This window comes from Nicotiana attenuata, unplaced genomic scaffold, assembly GCF_001879085.1.
Source record: "Nicotiana attenuata strain UT unplaced genomic scaffold, NIATTr2, whole genome shotgun sequence".
NCBI classification, from domain to species: domain Eukaryota; kingdom Viridiplantae; phylum Streptophyta; class Magnoliopsida; order Solanales; family Solanaceae; genus Nicotiana; species Nicotiana attenuata.
This window is the reverse complement of record NW_017671940.1, coordinates 1-23,248: the sequence shown is the minus strand read 5'-3', so window position 1 is coordinate 23,248 and position 23,248 is coordinate 1. Positions and strand designations below refer to the sequence as shown.

At 40.6% G+C, this 23,248-nt stretch overlaps 1 protein-coding gene across 1 annotated transcript; it reads right to left on the bottom strand.

Annotated features, from left to right (window-relative positions):
- Window positions 1–6,053: 6,053 nt before the first annotated feature.
- On the bottom strand, window positions 6,054–7,378 carry LOC109210959. The gene is made up of 4 exons (XM_019374444.1): window positions 7,127–7,378; window positions 6,911–7,085; window positions 6,602–6,667; window positions 6,054–6,487 (listed from the first exon to the last, which is right to left on the bottom strand). Exons 1-4 carry the CDS (start codon window positions 7,376–7,378, stop codon window positions 6,054–6,056), a joined length of 927 nt encoding a protein of 308 aa, XP_019229989.1.
- Between the last annotated feature and the right edge of the window lie 15,870 nt (window positions 7,379–23,248).

Here is a 23,248-nt window from a genome sequence, read left to right as displayed (position 1 = left end):
AATAGTTTTTTTTATAACCAAAATGCAGTTCAAATGTGCTGGAAGACTTTGCGTCCTGAGCAACTAAATATTTAGGAGACTAACTAGTGTTCTTGGATCCAGGACTGCATAATATATATGCAGGGATGGATCCACGATTGAAACTTATCGGGTTTAATATATATATATATAGTGCCAAAAGTTATAAATTCAGTTGAACCTTATTGATCCAAACTAATTTGGAGTGAGCATAGTATTACATATATTTCATAGCTAGATGGGTGACATCGTTTACTAGCATTAGGATAAGATTACAAAAGATCATCTCAATCAATAAAAAGTTCGAGGAAGATTGCCAAACTAAAAAAAAGGATTATGTCAAAGTTCTTAAGGGCCCATTGAAGGATATGACATCAATAGTTGAGGTTGCTCAATTGTAGTAATAGCACAGGCTACTTACTTTTCAGCCTTGTAATTAAAAAATAACTACTTCGTGGACAGAGATTTTTACATGATATAACTAACATCTTCTACGTGTTTACAATTCAAAACTATAGTTTGAAATAATTATAATACATAGCTAATGATTGTATTTATAGCAAATTTACCATCCATATATACCCAATTTTCTGATCTCTCCCTTCTCCTCACAACCCTAAGAACCATCTTCTCTCCTAACACCTCTCTGTCATCGCCACCAGATCGTCGCCAGACCGTCTCTGCACCCAGAGGCGGATCCAGGATTCGAGCACGACGGGGACACCATTGTATGCTAATTACTAGCGATAAAATTTGGCGGGCAACTCTTTGAAAACTCAATGATTATGATGACTTATCATCCAAGTATAAATAAACAAAAGTTCTAAAGAAATAGAAATCATCGAACAAATAGAGAGATTTATTCGCAAAATAGGTGCTACAGAAAAGGAAGGTATTTGATTTAAGATTGTTTAAAACTTTAAAATTTCTAGCTTTTTCTCAGTTAAAAAAGGGATCTATGATCAAAAGGGTGTTCAAACTTAAAAAATTATCAAAAAACTTACAAAACAAATCTAGATTAAGGGCGTGCTAATAGTTAAAGAACTGAAGAAAAGTCTCAAACTCTTAATAATTAGTTGTCATTATTGAGCCAGAGTTGACGGATATCCGTACTTTGTCATACTGATTTTTGAAGAAAGTTGTGGCACAAGGATTTGTATTTTTCTACTTCTGAAGCGTGATAAATTGCTACTTGAGGCTTTTAATTTTAAGAGAGGGATTTGAAAAAGAAAAAAAGTTAAGTAAGTTGACTATTATGTGTACGGGCTAGTTGAATTAAAAGAAGTAAACTAAAAAGGAGAGGAGAAAAAGATAATGGGTTTTGAACACACGATATCCAGCAAAGGCAGAAACTTCAGCGTCCCACAAAACCGCTCCTCTAGTTCGCCTCTTTGGGAGTAGGGGCACACGAAAAATATTTAAGGGGTCACAGCTATATGCAGAGAGATATATAAGAGATACATATACATATTTTTGCCGAGGCTAACGGGGTCCCATGACTCCTCAAGCCTCAACGTAGGTCCGCCTATGTCTGCACCGCCATCATCACAAATCACCGCCGCCGGCTGACGGTCTCCAAATGGTCCCAAATTTTCACCACCTCTTGCTCATCCTTCTCTACACGAATCCACAATCCATTTCTTTCAGTTGCTCATAAAACTCCGTAGATTTAAGAAAAATCAAGGAAAATCGAAACTTTATTTCTCATATTCGTTGAGTTCTGGCCACTTTCCCCCCATGAAACATACATGAAAGGATAGATCTTAGGGGGATCTATCTTTTGATATTATTTTTATTCCAAAAATTTGATGGAAAATTTCCGCCGAGCCACCGGCGAAGCGCTAGAAAAGACATTTAATGTAGATTCAATGAATTATTGTATGTATTCTTTTTTTATGTTTAGATACAATGCGTTTTTATTTTATCATATTTTCTAATTATATTTCTCAAATCTGGCCGGTCAGATCTGGCCGGATTTGAGTGTATTTCTCTTTCTGAATGTAAATACAATATATTTTTTGTATTTTTGCTTGTATTTTATGTATTTCGAAGGAGATTTTTTCGGAAAATTCATAAATTTTTCAATTTTTGTTGTTTGAATACAGCCGCAATTGAATACAGTGTAAAAGTAGCAACGAATACAATCGAATATTCCTGTATTTTTTGAATTTTTGTTGTTGGAATACAGCCAAATTGAATGCACAGTGTAAAAGTAGCTATAAATGAATACAGTGAATTGAATACAACCAAATATCCCTGTATTTTTTAATTTTTTTAAGACAGCTGAATTGAATACAGTAAATTGATTTCAACGGAATACACCCTATGGCAAGAAATTTGTAACTACTATCCGTAATTAGCAAAATTATAGCTAGGACTTGTTAGAAGCCTCCAAACTATAACTATTTCTGTACGTTCCCCTTTCAAATTCAATAGGTGAAACTCCGTGATATTATAGGGGCTAAAAGTTGGCTATTTGTGAATTTTATCCTGCTCAATTGCATCATTTCCACTTACTATTAACTCTCAGTTTTTAACTACTACTATTATTCTTTTTGTCATGTGTAAGAATGGTTTGCATGATTTGACTTTTAAACAGATGACCTAGCCGGTTCTTGGAAAACACTACATTCTAAAAACAAAGTAGCTCACATTGGGCTTATATTGTTTATGAATTTTGGGCTTGAGGTTTTTCAGAACTATTTGGGGTGGCCTCTTTTGTCGGGGCAAGTGCACGGTTAGCCACTAATAATACATGTATTTGCTTTTAGGCCACTGTTTAAAATGTCTTTGGTCTTTAGCCACTGCTTTAATAAACTTTAACTGCCCGGACGAAAATATCCTTCTGCTCATGTCCTTAACTTTTGAACTTAACTTCAGGACTTTAGGACTACATGTCCTTAACTTTTGAACTTGGAACTCTAAGTTCAGGACTTCAGGACTACATGTCCTTAACTTTTGAACTTGTAACTCTAAGTTCAGGACTTCAGGACTATATGTCCTTAACTTTTGAACTTGGAACTCAAACTTCAGGACCAAGCGTCCTTAACTTTTGAACTTGTAAGTCAAAGTTAAGGACCTATTGTCCTTAACTTTTGATCTTGTAACTGTAAGTTAAGGACTGCATATCCTTAACTTTTGAACTTGTTAGTCTAAGTTCAGGACCAAGTGTCCTTAACTTTTGAACTTGTAAGTCAAAGTTCAGGACCAAGTGTCCTTAACTTTTGAACTTGGAATTCAAAGTTAAGGACTAAGTGTCCTTAACTTTTGGGAACTTGTAAGTCAAAGTTCAGGACCAAATGTCCTTAACTTTTGAACTTGGAACTCAAAGTTAAGGACCAAATGTCCTTAACTATTGTCCTTAACTTTTGGGCTTCTTAGCCTAAGTTCATGACCTATTGTCCTTAACTTTTGAACTTGTAACTGTAAGTTAAGGACCTATTGTCCTTAACTTTTGAACTTGTTAGTCTAAGTTCTGGACCAAGCGTCCTTAACTTTTGAAATCTTAGTTTCCATGCCAATAATTCCAAGATCTTTGGTTAACACGTAGAGACTTAGATATCTTTAATTAGAGTCAAAAAAGTGAAAACTCAAATTGATGAATTCTCGTTCAAATGGTCTAACACATTCTGTTGTGACCTTACACATTTGCCTTTTTCTTTAAATGTCAATAAAAATGACATTCTGATAGAAAGCAAAGCATCATAAAAAAAAAGGGTAAAAATGTTAACCAAAATCTTAGCTCAAGATTTAGTTGCTCAAGAACAGTATTCATCACACATGGGATTCCGTTTTCAGCCAGAGGAACGCCGCCAACAGCAGCATCAACAGACTTGTAATTTGCCTATTGCTACTGCATCTTCAAATACAATTGTCAGCTTTTTTGGATCCCCCACTTCAGTGTTTTTCGCCACAGAACGTTGCCTGGGATTGACACAACATGATAATCAAGATAATACTTCCCAACTCATGCTCAATAATAATGATCTTAACCAAGATCATACTTCCCAACTCATGATATTTCCTGGAAAGAAAACGAAATTGGAACTAGGATATCTCCCGGAAAGAAAACGAAAAACGAGTGGGTATCGAACTTGAGAGAGAAGCGAGGGTTTGGGAAGAAAAGCAATGGAAGAAAGGGTAAAAATATCTTTTCATATTAATTTTGATAGAGTAGTGGCTATTTTTGCTCAACATTACAATTACTGGATAAAAAATAAATACCACCTTAAATAGTGGCTACCCCACGCCATTTCTACTCTTTTTTCAATGTCCCTCACATCTATCCACAAATAGGCAGGTTTGAAACACCTAGAAAACGTTTCCCCGCAATTTGCCATTATAAAAAGGATCTTTACACAAATAGCTTATCGAATTAACAACTTACTCTTTTTAGCGGATATACATAGATTATATGTTAAATATACACATATTATACATGAATTATACATATATATACATTCGCCTGTTATTTTTGATTTAAGTAGTTAGGTGAGTGGCTATTTAGTTTAATTCTTTTTATAAAAGTCTTTGTTTTAAGTACACATTAAGTAGTTAAAATAACAAGAAGAGGAAGAGTTTTTTTTTTTTTTTTTAACCGATAAAATGGATAGATAGATAGCAAATATATGTAGCAATTGGAACATTGTCCCGTTCATTAGTTACATCTACCAAATTTGTGTTACAAGTAGGGGTGGCAAACGGACGGGTCGGGTCGAATATGGGTCGGGTCGAAATCGGGTGATGCAATCGGATGAATTATCCGACCCAACCCACATTAAATACGTATAAAAAACGAGTTAATTGGTGGATAATATAGATATTCATATTCTCCCAAACTTGAGGAACCCCCAATTTGAGGCTTTACAATGTAAAAGTTAAATCCAATAGTTATCGATTTTCTAAATGGATAATATGATTCTTATCAATATTTGATCCGTTGTTAAAAAGTTCATTATCCTATCCATTTTTTAACGGATAATATGGGTGGATAACTGTTTTCTTTTAACCATTTTGCCACTACTAGTTACAAGTTAGAAATTTCCCTAGCAAAAGTAGTTCCTAAAATGTCTGCACACACAACTTTGTTGACAAACACCGAAGGAATTATTAAATCTTCACATTTGGAAAAAGCTTCTTGGCAGCTCCCTCCTTAGCTAGCAAATCAACAACTTGGTTTTGCACTCTGTAGTAGTGGTTCACCACTGGATTTTTCAATTTTGTCTGACCTGCATTCAGTGGCATGAGTCTGCTTTGTTAGCTAGCTGATCATACTCCACTGCCTTGACATATGAGTTCTTAAAGGAGATAAGGTCTTTCTTATTATTGAATTGAATTGTTTGTTCTTCCTAGTTATCCAATTAATATATATGTATTTCATGTTATAATAAAATTCTAAGAAAGTATATATATACTTTTTAACATATGCTTACATATATTTTCATGCTGCACGTAATATAGTTTCATCTCACATCATTCATAAAATTGTGAAAACAATAAATACCAAATATTACTGTAATTAAACGCTAAAATTTCATAGTAAGAATTAAAAATGAAAATATTTAAAAATATTACCTAATTCACATCAGATTTTGACTAATGCTTTAATTTCTTTAATGTAAAATTAACTTGTTTCGATATTAATATATACTAGCTACAAGTATATATTTTTCCATTATGATCGATAATCTAGTAGTGCTTCCATATAAATAAAACCGGTGGAATATTGAATATGACAAGTCCGTATGTGTAGCTATAGATATTAACCAACCATTTGTTTTTTCAATTTGATGACAGCGAAAAATGAGCTGAAATCAAGCAAATTTGTTCTAGGGTTTGTTATGTTCTATAGAGAGAGAGAAAGAGAGAGTATTTCGTATCTGTGCAAAATGAAATAATATGTACAATGTGTTTTGATACAGACGTCGTTCTGCTTCTTATATCTTACCCGGCCCAGACTATACATTGTGGGCAAAGAATCATAATTAAATAAGTGGGCTTGGCCCAATACAAAATAATAAAGGTCTAACTCCTAACTAATCCGGACTAATGTCAATATTTCCAACACCCCCCTTCAAGTTGGAGGGTGATAAAACCCCCAACTTAGACAGAATGCCATGATGAGCAGCACCAGGCAAGGTTTTGGTGAGGATATCAGCCAATTTAGTAGAGGAAGAAGTGTGAAGCAATTGAATGAGGCCTTCAGCAAGCTTAGTTCTGACCAGATGACAATCCAACTCAATATGCTTAGTATGCTCATGAAAAACAAGGTTCTTGGCAATATGAATAGCAACTTGCCTATCACAAAATAGAGGAATAACAGAAGAACAAGGAACACCCAAATCCAGAAGTAACATGTGCAACCAAGTAACTTCACTGACAGCCTTACTCATGGCCCTGTATTCAACTTCAACAGAGGACATTGATACCACAGGTTGCTTCTTAGACTTCCAACCTACAAGGCTGCCTCCTAATAATACACAAAACCAGTGACAGACCTTATAGTATCCGGGCAGGCAGCCCAGTCACTATCACAAAAAGCAACAACAGAAAAATCAAAGGTATTATTAAGGAAGATACTAACGGCAGCAGTACCCTTCAAATACTTCAGCAAATGGAAACCAGCTTCCAAATGAGGCATACAAGGAGACTGCATGAATTGAGAAAGGTATTGCACAACAAAAGAGATGTCTGGCCTTGTGTGAGTAAGAAAATCGAGTTTCCCAACCAAAGACCTATACACCTCAGGCTTGGAAAGAGGCACACCCTCCTAGACTTTAAGTTTGACGGACAAGGAAAGAGGACAAACCACGGGGGGAGGGGGGGGGGGCATCAGAGCAATGAAACTCATGGAGAAGGTCATGAATGAACTTCTTTTGATGCAACAGAAAACCTGAAGCTGAGTATAACACCTCTATGCCCAAAAAATAGTTGGGATATCCCAAATCCTTAATTCTGAATTGATGGTGAAGAAAAGACTTAAGATCAGAAATTTCAGCACTATCAGTGCCAATAAAAATAATGTCGTCCACATAAACAACAAGCACCACAATAGAACCCCTAGAAACCTTTGTAAACAAGGAATAATCATTGAGAGAATGAGAATAACCTCTAGAAGATAGGGTCTGAGAAAGCTCGGCATACTATTGCTTGGAGGCTTGTCTGAGCCCATAGAGAGATTTGTGCAGCCTACAAACCAACTGCCAAAAAGTAGAAGGGGAAGAAACAGTTTAACAGGAGGAAGCTTCATAAAAACCTCCTCATCAAGGTCACCATGCAAAAATGCATTATTTACATCTAATTGAAACATAGGCCAATGTTTCTTGATAGCAACTGCAATAAGAGTCTTGACTGTGGACATCTTCACCACAGAGGAATGTGTCTCATGAAAACCAATACCTTCAATTTAAGTATCCTCCCAGACAACCAATCTAGTCTTATATCTCTCAATGCTCTCATCAGCCTTGTGCTTGATCTTATATTCCCATTTGCAACCAATGGGCTTCTTGCCTGAAGGAAGCTTAACAACAGACCAAGTGCCATTGGCTTCTAGAGCCTCAAAATCCTTGGTCATGGCTTCCTGCCACTCAAGAATACAAGCAGCCTGAGAGTAGGTGGTAGGTTTAGACAAAGGCTGAGAAGAAGAGGAAGCTGACAAGGAAGAAGGGGGGGGGGGGGGGGAGAAAGGAAGGGAAAAACATAATCCTTGAGATATCCTAGAGGATTATGAGGTCTGGAAGACCTCCTCATAGGAGAATCACCAATAGAGGAGGGAGGAGGAAGATCAAAAGAAGGTAAATGGGAAGAAGCATCAGGAGTAGAAGATGGAGAGGAAGGAGAAACAGAGGAATGAATGAAAGAAAAATCAGTAGGAAGGGAAGAAGGGGAGGTAAAGACAGAATGAATAGTGGAAGGATTGGTAGAGAAAGGAAAAATGTGTTCATGAAATTGAACATCCCTAGACACAAGACAAGTCTTGGAGACAAGATTGTACAGTTTATAACCCTTCTTAGCAAAGAGATACCCTAGAAAGACACAAGGAACATACCTAGGGTCAAATTTGTCCCTATGAATCTTAGGAACAGTAGCATAACATAAGCAGCCAAAAGTCCTAAGGCGAGCAAAGGATGGGGCAGAACCATAAAGCAATTCAAAAGGGGTTTTATTCTTTAACAGGGGAGAAGGGAATCTGTTAATGAGATATGTGGCAGTTAAAATGCAGTCCCCCCCAGAAAAAGATAGAGAGCTTAGATTGAAATAATAAAGCTCTAGCAGTCTCAAGTAAATGCCTATGCTTCCTTTCTACCACATCATTCTGTTGTGGACTATGAGGACAGGTGGTCTGATGAATGATGCCTTATCAGAAAAGAATGTGGAACGAGTGGAACTAGAACCTAGCTCAAAAGTATTATCACTTCTAACTGCTTGAACAGAAGTATGAATATGAGTTTCAACTATAGCAATAAAAGCTTTAAGTAAGTCAAAAACATTGCTTTTAGCATCCATCAAGTGAGTCCAAGTAGCTCTAGAATAGTCATCCACAATGGTAAGAGAATACTTAGCACCATGGAAGACAGGAGAGTGATAAGGACCCCAGGTATCAATGTGGATTAATTGATAAGGTGTATAGGAGTGAATGGTGCTATCAGGAAAAGGAAGTCTGGTCTGCCTAGCTAGAGGGAAATGGGACAGGGAAATGATTGTTCAGAGGAGAAAGAGGGACTGAGAACAGAAATCCCTTTCATTATAGAGAATGGTATATGACCATGTCTAAAATACCAAAAAATATCCATTTTATTAGAAACAATAGGTGCAGAATTACAAGAAGAAGCAATAGAAGTACCAAACCATTACATTCAGAAGAAGAAACAGGAAATACAAAAGCAGAACTGGAAACACATCTTCCAGGACTAATCATGGGGACTTGCAGCTTGCAGAATCCATTGTCCAGTTTACCAAGAGCCAGTGGCTTCTTCAGAGAAGGGTCCTGTAACACACACAAAGCCTTAGTAATCTGTGCAGTGCCATCAAACTGATCAACCAACTGATGAACAGAAATCAAGTTGTATTGAAAACTAGGAACATAACGGACATTGTGGAGAGTGAAATTCGGAAACAAAGTTAAGGAACCCAGAGTTTGTAACTTTAACTTTGTAACCATTAGGAGACAAGGAATAGTAAGAGGTTGAATGTTGAAAAGAAGACATTTAAGAGAGGTCATATGATCAGATGCCCCAGAATCAATAATCCAATTAGAAATACTGACTTTGGAGAATAAATCAGGCTTAATAAGGACACTATGAGTCGCTATTCTACCAGCAAAATGTACAGATGCCATGAGAGAGTGAGAAGAGTCAGAAGTAACATGAGTTTGTTGCAAAAGTTGAATCGGTTGGGAGAATTGGTCTTTTGTTAAGCCGGGAAAATCAGTAGATGAGTCAGAGTAGCCAGTCTGAATAGCACCACCAGTGGGTTGAGAAATAGATGCCTGAGATGTAGAAGAATCAAGTGTAGCATGTCCTGAAGCCTTTTTGGGACCACCACCTTTTGAGAACTTGAAATTTGGTGGATAACCATGAAGTTTATAGCATTTTTCAATGCTATGCCTAGGCTTCTTATAGTATTTGCAAGTGACTGCACTCTTCTGACTATCAAAATTCACTCTAGGAGTATAAGGATGTTCAGAAGAACCGGCATTGAAAGATGCATATTCTAAGGAGAAAGGAGATGGAGCAGACACCTGTCTCTGTTTTTCATAACTTAAGAGAATACTATATGCTGTATCAATAGAAGGAAGGAGCTTGATCATTAATATGTTGCTTCAGACTTGAACATAGGTGTCATTCAGCCTCATGAGAAACTAATAGACCTTTTGTTTTTCCTCAGACCTAATACTTCCCCCACAAGTGCACTATCATCAGAACTGGCAGAAAGAGAGGCCAATTCATCCCAAAGTTGTTTGAGTTTGTTAAAATAAGAAGGAATGTCAAGAGCACCCTGAGAAATGTGTGCTACCTCCTTCTTTAACTCAAAGACCCTAACTCCATCAGCTTTCCCATACCTGGTCTCAAGTTCCTTCCAAATATCCTTGGCAAACTCAGAGTAGACCATAGTACGAAGAATTTCCTTAGTCATAGAGTTGGCCAGCCATGCAACAACTACATTATTGCACCTCTGCCATTGACAAAGAAGAGGAAACCCCTCTGGAGGTCTCTCAGAAGTTCCATGGATGAATTTCAATTTGTTTCTGACAGATAGAGCCACTAAAATGGATCTACTCCAACTCCCATAACATGAGCCATCAAAAGGCTCGGTGACCAAAGAAGAACCTAGTAAGTCAGAGGGATGCACATATAGAGGGTGATAGGGATGTGTATAGTCATCAGGGTGAAAAGGAAGGCGACTCGCAGCACTATGGTCAATAGGAGTAGAATTGTCCGTGGAAGAGGAAGATGATGTACTCGACGGAATGGCCATCAGATAATACTCACAATTACACACAAAATTTGATAAAATTCCAGCTATAAAGCAATAAACCCTAGGGCATGCAATTGATTACAAAAAAACAGTAAAGGAAAGAATATACCACAACTCCGTGCAACCGGAAGAGTACGGCCTTGAATAGAAAAAAATACTCAACAATGCTCAAAAAAAAATCCACAAGTGACATCCCCAAATGTTGACCTCGAGCTTGATGAAGAAACACAACTGATGAACTCCAAAAAAATAATTTGAAAGAGAAAACCCGAAAATAAGCAGAAATATCAACAAAAAACTCGAAGTAATCGCCGAGAAAGCAAAAAATGATGATTCCACGAAATCTCGAAATTAGCAGAAAACTCCAGTGATACTCCTAAAGGGTACTGTCGGACGATAGAGGACAACTGGACCTACGAGATTCCGGGCTCTGATTCCATATTGACAGCAGAAAATGAGCTGAAATCAAGCAAATTTGTTCTAGGGTTTGTTATGTTCGAGAGAGAGAGAGAGAGAGAGAGAGAGAGAGAGAGAGAGAGAGAGAGAGAGAGAGAGAGAGAGTATTTCATATCTGTGCAAAATGAAATAATACAATGTGTTTTGATACATACCTCATTCTCCTCCTTATATCTGACCCGACCCAGACTATACATTGTGGGCAAAGAATCATAATCAAATAAGTGCGCTTGGCCCAATACAAAATAATAAAGGCCTAACTCCTAACTAATCCGGACTGGGGTCAATATTTTCAACACAATTATCTTCTGGTGTTTTAAAAAAAAACTAAAATAATATCAATTACTCCATTAACTAATTAGTAGGAAGTGCTTAAATACTAAAATAGTCAAAACTCTAATTAATTTTAACTATATTTAAAGCTGGTAAAGGTTGGTGATTACTGCGAAGGCGACTTTTGGAGGATATATAGTCACAAGTTGGAATGTTTATTTGTACTTCAGCCAAGTGTCCGAGTGAAGATCAGTTAGTGTATATTTTTGTATTAGATATTCGACAATATATACTTGCCCATAATTAATTATTTCTGCATGTTTAATTGTTTTCTGCACGTCCCTTTCCTTTTAGAAAGAGACAAATTAGTAAATAAAACCTTAAATGTAAGATAAAACTATAGAAATTTCTGGGAATTAAGAATGTGGCTGTACTTCCTCCAGATAACTAAATATTGGCATATTTATACATATAAATTCTTGGGGGTCATCAACTGGAATTTGCACTTAATGTCAACTTGGATTTTACCAAGTAATTTTCATTGAAAAGTTACATTTTTGTCTTAAAATTAGTACTAATATTAGTAAACTAGATCTATCTTAAAGACGAATAAATTCTTCAATCTCACGCACAGACGCCCATTTTTATTTCGTTTAAAGTTCCCTAACCTACTCGAAAAAACAAAGAAAAAAAGGTAAAACTTTTTATTTGTTGAATTCTAGTGGAGCATAGCTATATGCTCGCATCCTCCAAAAATTCTATCATGGATCCTCCAAAAATATATTTTTAAAGGATTCGACACACCCGACGGCATGCTTGGAGTTTCCTAGCAACTTATGACACCTATCATTTGAGTACTAATTAATGTACGAACTGCGTAATTTTGGACAATTTAGAAAATGAGAAAACAACTTCTAAGAGGACATACAATGGCTCGAGGGCAGGTAGGTAGAAGATGCTAATGTAATTAGTGTACTAAACCCTCATTATTTTATAATTGTAGGATAAAGGACTTTATCCCCGATAGAACAACAATTTTGTATGTAAATTGCATGTCAATGTCATTGTCTATACGACTAATTAATTCTTCATTAACATAAGCCTGACCTTTAAACTCACATTATTTAAAAACTTACAAATTTAAAATTTAGCCAAAAGCTAGGTCTTCTATTATCCCCCAACACGAGTCCTCTTAAAATAAGGCATCTCTTTCAATCAACACCTCCCTTTAGTCTTCCTCGTTCACATTTTCGTGAGAGGTTTAGCATTGAGTTGACCTTCTAGTTTATTTTACTTTATCACTAACTTTGAGTGTTTATCGTTACTTAAAGAATAAACAATCTCCAATTCATGCCAATTTGTATTCAAACTAATCAACTCCTTTGGGACCTTACATTGCATCACTAGCTTATTTACGATATTGTTCTAAATACCCTCTACCTCCAATTGATTTATCTCGTCAGTTTTCCAATATATGTCATGATCGGACAATAAAAGGAAGCCAAACTAACTTAGACACCGATCAAAACCCTACATAGGAATCCTACCAAATGCTATTGGGGAAATTAGGGGGTTGGTGGCTTGTAACGATGTCAAAATAATATTATTGTATTTGGTAAAATTAAAGACAACGACTTCATGTTTTCTGTAATGTTCTTGTGCATTGTCAACTTGTTTTGCTCCAATTAGTTGCAAAAGTGTGTTACTTTTTTAACATAAGCTTGTAATAATCAAAAGACAGTGTGCCAGTTAGCTAGGTTAAACTAATTATCACAACTAAAAAACGGCCCAATTCCGACCGCAAAAAGTAGTCGGAAATTTCCGACAGAATCGGTCGGAAATGGCCTAAAAATAATTTTCCAATTTATATTAATATTTACGACAGATATTCCGTCTATGTCCGTTGCAAATTTGGCGAAAAAAACCGTGAAGGCATTAGCGACCGATCCGGTCGGAAAAAAGAAGAAGTTGCGACTGATTCGGTTACAAAAATTTATTAAAACAATCTGACTTTGTTGACCTCATTTGCGATCGAAATCCGTCGGAAAAATAAAAAAAATAAAACAGTTGTGACCGATTCGGTCGCAGAGATTTGTTAAAACGAAGCCTGACTTCGTTGATCTCATTTGCGTCAGAAACATTTTTTAAAATCCCCTGACCCCTTTCTTTTTTCTTTCTTTCTTTTCTTTCTTTCTTTTAATTTCTTCCTCTCCCCTGTTGGAAAGCCCTCTCTCACAGGCAGTACGGTGCTCCGACGACAACTCTTTCTCTCCGGCGACACCTCTCTCTCTCCTCTCGCGGCCAGCTTTCCCCTCTTCCTCTCTCTCGATTTTCTTTTTCTTTTTTCTCATTTTTTGCTAAGCCTCGTAGAGAAAAACGCATTGTTTGCTGAAATTGGTGTTTGCATTTTTCGTTTTTGTACAATTCTCTTAGTTTTAAAAACTCGAAAAGCCACAATGAATCAATAGTGGGACAAGTTTGGGATGATTTATTAAAAAAGAAGAGAGTAAATTAGAATGAACTTTTTGATTTGTTTGGTGCAACTAATTGTTATTCTTGTTTGCAATAAATTTGCGAAAAAAAATAAAACTACAATCACAAACAACTATAAAGAAAAAAAGGATTTTATTGATAAACATTGCGTGTTACAACTTTGTTTATCCCTTGATTCTTCTCTCCTATTTGTTAATAGTAATTCGAGGGCTTTAGCGGTGTATTTCTCGGACGTAGGATGATATTCATGTATTTGGTGATCAAGAAGTATGTAGCAACATTCTATTTGGATCTTGAAGGTTGCTAGAACTTTGAGTAAGATATATTTGACATGTTTTTAATATCTTAATGAATATTCCACGAGTTATATGAAATTTCGGAGTTCGTATATTTGATCTCTTTGTGCATATTTCGAGAGTTTATGGAATTGCTTAGACGACCTTAATTTTTGAGATACTTTATTAAAGGAATATGTAACCCTTTTTATAGGAGTGACCAAGGGTCAGCCAGGGTAAAGTAGCCTCCAAGTTAGAATATTGGTAGAGTATCCTCCAAATATACTCCTAGGATATCAAGAGTCTTGTAGTATCTTGAATTTAGGATTTAGCTTGATCTGCAAAAAATTTGATGTCTACAAATGCCCCCTACTTTAAGGTTTGTCGGGATGTAGGATTGCCGAAACTTGAAGAAGAGACTTGAAGTACAACTTGGATCTTGTGTTGACTATGTGTGCTAAAATTCAACGAACATGGAACAAAAGATATTGGCCCCAACTGATTTTGGAATTTTGCAGACCTTGCATTACGAGAGGAAGAGATGAAAGGCAGAATTAGTCTCACTGGACATGCCAGAATTTGTAGACAATAAATTGCGTCGAAAAAATAAAATCAAGACCGAAAGATATTGCAACAATTGTAGTATTTGATTTTAAATAGTTTGAGTGTTACAATCTCTATGAATCCTCTGATTCTACTTTTTCAATATAAATTCAAGGGCCTTTGAGCTTGATCTTGAATTTGAATTTGATTTATTAGTTGCGAACGCTTTGATGGTTACCACGAATTCTATTACAAACAAGTAGCCTTGACCTTAAACGCCTTGTATTTGATTTGACATCGTTCTTGAATACTTGAAATTTGTGTTGAAGTGTTTGAATGCTTGAACACTTGCAGTTTGTAGAGAATTGTGGCCTTTGATCCACGAGCTCCATTGTGTCTTCTTGTTATAACTTCTAACGTCTTTTTTGAGTTATTAAGACCCCTATTTATAGTTGTGGGAGGGAAAAGTTATGATGAGAACAAACTCTTTTCAACCATTCAGAGTGAACAATGACAAGGTTGTATTTGATTGTCCAAAATATGTTAGTTGCACATGTGGAACGATTTCATTGGTATTTTAATTTGACTTGGCATGCCTTGTCATTTTGACACGTGGCATGATCCTATCGGCTTTTCCATTTGACTTGGCGTGCCACGTCATTTGACACGTGGTACCAAATTGGGCCTCTAAGAAGATAGCATCTTGTGTTTAATAAAGTGGGCTCATCACTTATAGCCCAATGAACTTGGACTAAATTATTAAGTCCATCTATATCGGACTGTCACGACCCAACCCCTGGTCGTGATGATGCCCAACACACTGCTAGGCAAGCCCGACCTTACAACAATATTCCCGACTTAAACAGATCATTAGATGCAAGCACAGGTAATAATTACTAAAATGTTTCATCTAAATCCTGGAAATAACAGTGAAATGAACTGAAGGATTAACAAAATACTGCAATATAATACCCAACTAGGACCCGGTGTCACGATCATGAGCCTCTAATACAGAGTATCCACCTAATACAAGTCTGTCTAAGAAAGTACGGAAATAAAGAGTAGAGATAGGAGGGAGAGATCAAGGCTGCGAACGCCATGCAGCTACCTCAATGCTCTCCGATACTGTTGTCCTGCTAGATGGTCCTCACTCAGCCTGTGATGCACCTGGATCTGCACGCAAGGTGCAGGGAGTAATGTGAGCACTCTGACCTAGTGAGTAATAAACATAACTAATGGCTGAAGATAAGAAATCACGAAAATAATGCAAGGTAAACTATAACTGGCAGCCCATACATTTAACAGTGAAACAACAAATCGATGCTATAACAGTACAGAAAGAACCATGACAGGTAAACAGATAAGTAATGATACATGAATGCAATGCAACACAAAGAACGGTACATTCCAGTACTCGCTGCGGCGTGCAGCCCGATCATTTTAACATCGACGACGCTCACTGGGGGTGTGTACAGACACCGGAGGGGCTCCTACAGCCCAAGCGCAAATAATCAAGCCATCTCGTGGCACCAATATCCATATAATACCGCTGCGGCACGCAGCCCGATCCATGTTTAGTCCAGAAATTCACACAAGCCACACGGGCAATGTCAAATAATAGTTCTCAGCTCAGGATGTCAATAAAAAATTATTGTTGTTTTCAGATCTTAGAAAATGACTGAGTATTTCAAAACAGTATTTGTACTTAGGACTGAAATCCATTAATATGTCAAATAACGTGAAAAATAGTGATAGTAATCCCTGAAGGATCCAAATAATCGGCACAAAGCCCAAATGTATCAATGAAATTCAAGTAGGATGATTATCAAACAAGTATTAGTCGAAAATACAGTATGAATACCACTCGGGACGGACTAAGTCACAATCCCCAATCACAAACGACCCCACACTCGTCATAGAGCGCGTGTCTCGCCTCAATATAGCGTTACGATGCGATATTCTGGGGTTTCAAACCCTCAGGTCATCATTTACATCTATTACTCACCTCAAGTCGCCCCAAAGTCTAGCTCGCTATGCCTTTTCCTCTCGAATCGACCTCCTCGCGCGTCGAATCTGATCAAAACCACAAGGAATACATTACAATAGGCTAAGGAAACATAACCCAATCGAAAAAGACTCAAAAAACATCGAAAATCACAAAGTTGGCAAAGCCCGAGCCCCGGGCCCACTTCTCGAAAAATTACAAAATTCACATCACCGGATTCCTCGTCTCGCCACGAGTTCATACATATCAAACTTACCAAAATCGGAGTTCAAATGCCCCCTCAAATAAATTTTTATTTCAAAAGTCAAGCCCTAGTTCTTCCAATTTTTACTCAAATTTCCATGAATTTAAAGGTTGATTCTTCAATAAAATGATGTTTCTAGGTCACGAGATTCACCTCCAACCAATTCCCGTCGAAACCCTCTTCAGTTTCTCCCAAAAAGCTCTCAAGGTGCTCAATAATGGAGGAAAAATGGTTAGACTCGCTGATGAAATATTCAATAAAAACCCTTCTGCCCAGGTATTTTACTCTATGCGAACGCGAGGGTCCTCCCGCGTTCGCGATGACCAAATTTTTAACTCTTCCAAGAATGCCCTTCGCGAACGCGGTTGCATCCACGCAAACGCGAAGGCCTGGGTCCTTCCTCTTACGCGAATGCGAACCTCCCTCACGCGAACGCGATGGCCGACCAACTTCCTCTACGCGATCGTGAGGCCCCCTGACGCGAACGCGTAGGCCAAAATTCCTTGCCCTCAAGTTTCCTCTACGCGTTCGCGACACACCCATGCGAACGCGATGAACAATATTTTTCTGCAACACCAACAGCTGAAACCTGCAATCTTAAGTCCAAAGATGGTCCGATTGACCCTCCGAAACCACCCCGAGGCCCCCGGGACCTCAACCAAAAGCACCAACCCATCCTAAAACATTATTCAAACTTGCTCCAATCATCAAAACACATCAAAAAACGCTAAAACCATTAAATCACATCGGATTCAAGCCTAAGTTTCTTCAAAACATCCGAAACACGCATTTGATCAAAAACCCGACCAAAACACCTCCGAATGATCTGAAATTTTGCGGACACATCCAAAATCACCTAACGAAGCTACTGCAACTCTCGGAATCCCATTCCGACCCCCGGATCAAAATCTCACCTACCAACTGGAATTCGCCAAAATACTAACTTCGCCAATTCAAGCCTAATTCTACACCGGACCTCCAAAATCAATTCTGATCGCACTCCTAAGTCACAAATCATCCCCCGAAGCTAACCGAATCACCGAAAATCACATCCGAGCCCTCTAACTCAATAGCCAACATCCGATTGACTTTTCCAATACAAGCCTTCCTTAAAGAGACTAAGTATCTCATTTTCTACCAAAACCAAACCAATTCAACTCTGACTCACCAAATGCCGATAATGAAACATGAAGAAGCAATAAACGGGGAAAACGGGGCGGTAACACATGAGACAACGGGTCGGGTCGTCACATCCTCCCCAACTTAAACAAACGCTCGTCCTCGAGCGGGTCAAGAAACATACCTGAAGTCTCAAATAGGTGAGGATATCTGCTCCGCATCTCCTGCTCGGTCTCCCAGGTAGCCTCCTCCACGAGCCGACCTCTCCACTGCACCTTCACCGAAGCTATATCCTTTGATCTCAACTTCCGAACCTGACGACCCAAAATAGCCACTGGCTCCACATCATAGGTCAAATCATCATCCAACTGAACCGTGCTGAAGTCTAACACATGAGACGGTCCCCAACATACTTCCGGAGCATGGAAACATGGAATACCGGATGAACCCCCGACAAGCTGGGTGGCAAAGCAAGCATATAGGCCACCTCCCCAATCCTCCTAAGTATCTCAAAAGGCCCAATGAACCGCGGACTCAACTTCCCTTTCTTACCAAACCTCATAACGCCCTTCATGGGCGAAACCTTCAACAAGACCTTCTCGCCCACCATATAGGATACATCTCGAACCTTCCGATCCGCATAACTCTTCTGATGCGACTGAGCTGTACAAAGTCTCTCCTGGATCACTTTCACCTTCTCCAAGGCATCCTGGACCAACTCTGTCCCCAATAATCTAGCCTCGCCGGGCTCAAACCAACCAACCGGAGATCTACACCGTCTCCCATATAAGGCCTCATACGGCGCCATCTGAATGCTGGATTGATAGCTGTTGTTGTAAGAAAACTCTGCAAGTGGCAAAAACTCAGCCCAAGAACCTCCAAAATCAATAACACAAGCACGAAACATGTCCTCCAATATCTGGATAGTACGCTCGGACTGTCCGTCCGTCTGAGGATGAAACGCTGTGCTCAACTCCACCTGTGTACCCAAGTCCCGCTGAAAAGTCCTCCAAAACTGGGAAGTAAACTGAGTACCCCTATCTGAGATGATAGAAACTGGAACCCCATGCAACCGTACAATCTCCCGGATGAAAATCCCTGCCAGGCGCTCCGAAGAATAGGTAGTACACACCGGAATGAAGTGCGCGGACTTGGTCAGCCGATCCACAATCACCCAAATTGAATCAAACTTCCTCGAGGTACGAGGGAGACCACTCATAAAATCCATAGTAACCCTCTCCCACTTCCACTCTGGAATATCCATCCGCTGAAGTACACTACCGGGCCTCTGATGCTCATATTTAACCTGCTGACAGTTGAGACACCGAGCTACATAACCCACAATATCTTTCTTCATTCTCCTCCACCAGTAGTGCTGTCTCAAATCCTGATACATCTTCGCAGCACCCGGATGAATGGAATACTGCTAGCTGTGGGCTTCATCTAATATCAACTCCCGAAGCCCATCCACATTGGGCACGCAAATCCGGCCCTGCATCCTCAACACGCCATCATCATCAATAGTCACATCTCTGGCATCACCATGCGGGACCCTGTCCTTAAGGACAAGCAAATGCGGATCATCATACTGGCGCTCTCTAAGGCGGTCATACAAGGAAGACCGAGAAACCACACAAGCCAACACCCGACTAGGCTTCGAAATGTCTAACCTCACCATCCGATTGGCCAAAGCCTGGACATCAACTGCAAAGGGTCTCTCCCCAACTGGAATGTACTCCAAACTACCCATACTAACCGCCTTCCGGCTCAAAGCATCGGCCACTACATTGGCCTTCCCCGGATGATACAGAATGGTAATATCATAGTCCTTGAGTAACTCAAGCCACCTTCGCTGCCCCAAATTATGATCCTTCTGCTTGAACAAATGCTGAAGGCTGCGATGATCAGTGAATACCTCACAAGATACGCTATATACATAGTGCCTCCAAATCTTCAAAGCATGAACCATAGCAGCCAACTCCAAATCGTGTACATGGTAGTTCTTCTCATGGGGCTTCAACTGACGAGAAGCATATGCAATAACTCTACCCTCTTGCATCAACACACATCCGATCCCAACTCTCGAAATATCACAATATACAGTGTAAGAACCTGAAGCTGATGGCAATACCAATACTGGAGTTGTGGTCAAAGCTGTCTTGAGCTTCTAAAAGCTCTCCTCGCACTCGTCCGACCATACAAATGGTGCACCCTTCTGTGTCAACTTGGTCAAAGGCGAAGCAATAGATGAAAAACCCTGGACGAACCGGCGATAATAACCCGCCAAACCGAGGAAACTCCGAATCTCCGTGGCTGAAGACGGTCTAGGCCAACTCTGAACCGCCTCTATCTTCTTAGGATCTACTTGAATACCATCACTGGACACCACGTGCCCCAGGAAAGCCACTGACCCAAGCCAAAACTCACACTTGGAGAACTTTGCATAAAGCTTCTCCTCCCTCAATCTCTGTAATACCACTCTCAAGTCCTGTGCGTGCTCCTCCTGGCTACGTGAGTACGCCAGGATGTCATCAATAAAAAACAATCACAAATGAATCCAGATACGGCCGAAATACACTGTTCATCAAGTGCATGAACGCGGCTGGGGCATTAGTCAGCCCGAAGGACATAACCAGAAACTCATAGTGCCCATATCTAGTCCTGAAAGCAGTCTTCATAATATCTGAATCCCTAATCTTCAGGTGGTGATAGCCTGAACGGAGGTTAATCTTGGAGAATACCTTTGCCCCCTGAAGCTGGTCAAACAAATCATCAATACGGGGCAGGGGATACTTGTTCTTCACGGTCACCTTGTTCAATTGCCTGTAGTCAATGCACATTCTCATTGTGCCATCCTTCTTTTTCACAAATAAGACCGGTGCACCCCACGGTGACACATTCGGACGGATGAACCCCTTATCTAGGAGTTCCTGAAGCTGATCCTTTAGTTCTTTCAACTCCGCTGGTGCCATGCGATACGGAGGAATAGAAATGGGCTGGATGCCCGGCACCAGATCAATACCAAAATCAATGTCCCTGTTCGGTGGCATGCCCGGCAGGTCCGCGCGAAACATATCAGGGAAGTCCCTCACAACGGGAACAGAATCAAGACTAGGAGTCTCAGCTCCGACATCTCTCACAAAAGCCAAATACGATAGACAACCTTTCCAACCATCCGCTGGGCCTTTAGGAAAGAAATCACCCTGCTAGGAACATAGTCAGTCATACCACGCCACTCAATCCTCGGAACACCCGGTATAGCCAACGTGACTGTCTTAGCATGACAGTCCAGAATAGCATGGCACGGAGATAACCAATCCATGCCCAGAATAACATCAAAATCTACCATGCTCAACAGTAACAAATCAACTCGGGTCTCCAGACCCCCAATAGTCACCAGAAAAGACCGATACACATGGTCTACAACAATAGTATCACCCACCGGGGTAGATACGTGCACAGGTAAAGCAAGACACCCTCGGGTCGTACCCAGATGATGGGAAAAATATGAAGACACATAAGAATAGGTAGAACCGGGATCAAACAAGACAGAGGCATCCCTATAATACCTGTGATAACAGCATCTGATGCAATGGCGTCCCTCCTGTCTGGGAGAGCATAGAATCGAGCCTGGCCACCGCCAGATCGGTCTCCACCCCTGGGGCGACCCCTGGCTGCCTGGCCCCCACCCCTACCTGACTGGAAGGGTGCTGAAGTAGATGGAGTAGAAGACGAGGGCTGATCCCTCTGCTGAGACCGACTACCATGAAGCCGAGGACACTTCCTCTTCGTATGGCCAAACTCACCGCACTCGTAGCAACTGCCTTGTACTGGAGAAGGGGACTGAAGGGAACCCCTCGCTGCAAAAGAACCCAGGGCTGAAGAGGCATGAGAAGAGCTCTGTGCGGGAAGGGCACTAAGTGAAGGCTGGCCCTGCTGGAATCCCTGATGCCCACGGCCTGAAGAAGCCCCACTATACTCTGGGCGAGCTGACTGAGGAGGCCTGAAGGAACGACCTCTACCACGCTGGAACTGGCCCCTAGACGGAGCACCACTGAAACTGCCTGAACCTCGAGGCCTCCCTCTCCTCACGCTCCCTGCGGCGAACCGTCTCAATATCACGAGCAATGTCAACTACCTCCTCGAACGAGGCACCCAAAACCCTCTCTCTGGTCATCAAAATGCGGAGTGAATAGTTGAGGCCATCCACGAACCTCCTAATCCTCTCCCGATCTGTCGGGATCATCGAAGTAGCATGCCGAGCTAGCTGCAAAAATCTCATCTTGTACTGGGTCACAGACATGTCCCCCTGAACCAGCCACTCAAACTGACGATGCAGCTGCTCTCTGCGAGACTGCGCTACGTACTTCTCCAGAAAGAGAGTGGAGAACTGCTGCCATGTGAGGGGCGCTGCACCAACAGGCCTACGCCTCTCAAAATCCTCCCACCAGGTAAATGCAGGCCCTGAGAACTAGAAAGTAGTAAAAGCCACTCCACTCGACTCCAAAATCCCTGCGGTGCGAAGCATACGCTGACACTTGTCAAGAAATCCCTGGGCATCCTCGCCCTCAGCACCACTGAATGTCGGAGGCTGGATCCTACTGAACCTCTCAAGACGACGCTGCTCATCGTCTGGCATAGCTGGAACCACATAATCTGGAGCTGGTGCAACTGGTGCAACTGGTGCAACCGGCTGAGCTGGGGCTGCTCCCGGTGTCTGCAATCCCTGAACAACCTGCTCAGGTGTGCGAGTAGCGGGGGTCTGATGGCCTCCCCCGGGCTGTGAAGTAGCTCCTGCGGTAGTGGCTGAGACTGCCTGAGCCAGGCCAGTGCGAACAGATAGTATCCGAGCCAAGGCCTCCTGGAGACCCGGAATCACAATGGGCACTGCTGGTGCCTGCACAGGTGCTGCTGGAGCATCTACAGCTGGAGGCTGGTCCTGAACTAGGGCAGCTGGTGGATCAACAGGTGCTGCCCTCGCTGGTCTACCTCGACCACGACCACGACCACGTCCATGGTCTCTAGTGGGTGGTACTGGTGGTCGTCCGTCGCGTCCGGTAGCACGGGTTCTCGCCATCTGCGAGAGAATAGAATACAAAAGTTTAGTTCTCGGATCAACAAAGTCGCACGACAAGAATATCAAGAATATGAAGTTTTTCCTAAAGGTTCTGCAGCCTCTCGAGGATAAATACAGACGTCTCCGTACCAATCTGCGAGACTCTACTAAACCAACTCATGATTCGCGAGACCAAGTAACCTAGGCTCTGATACTAACTTGTCACGACCCAACCCCCGGTCGTGATGGCACCCAACACACTGCTAGGCAAGCCCGACCTTACAACATAT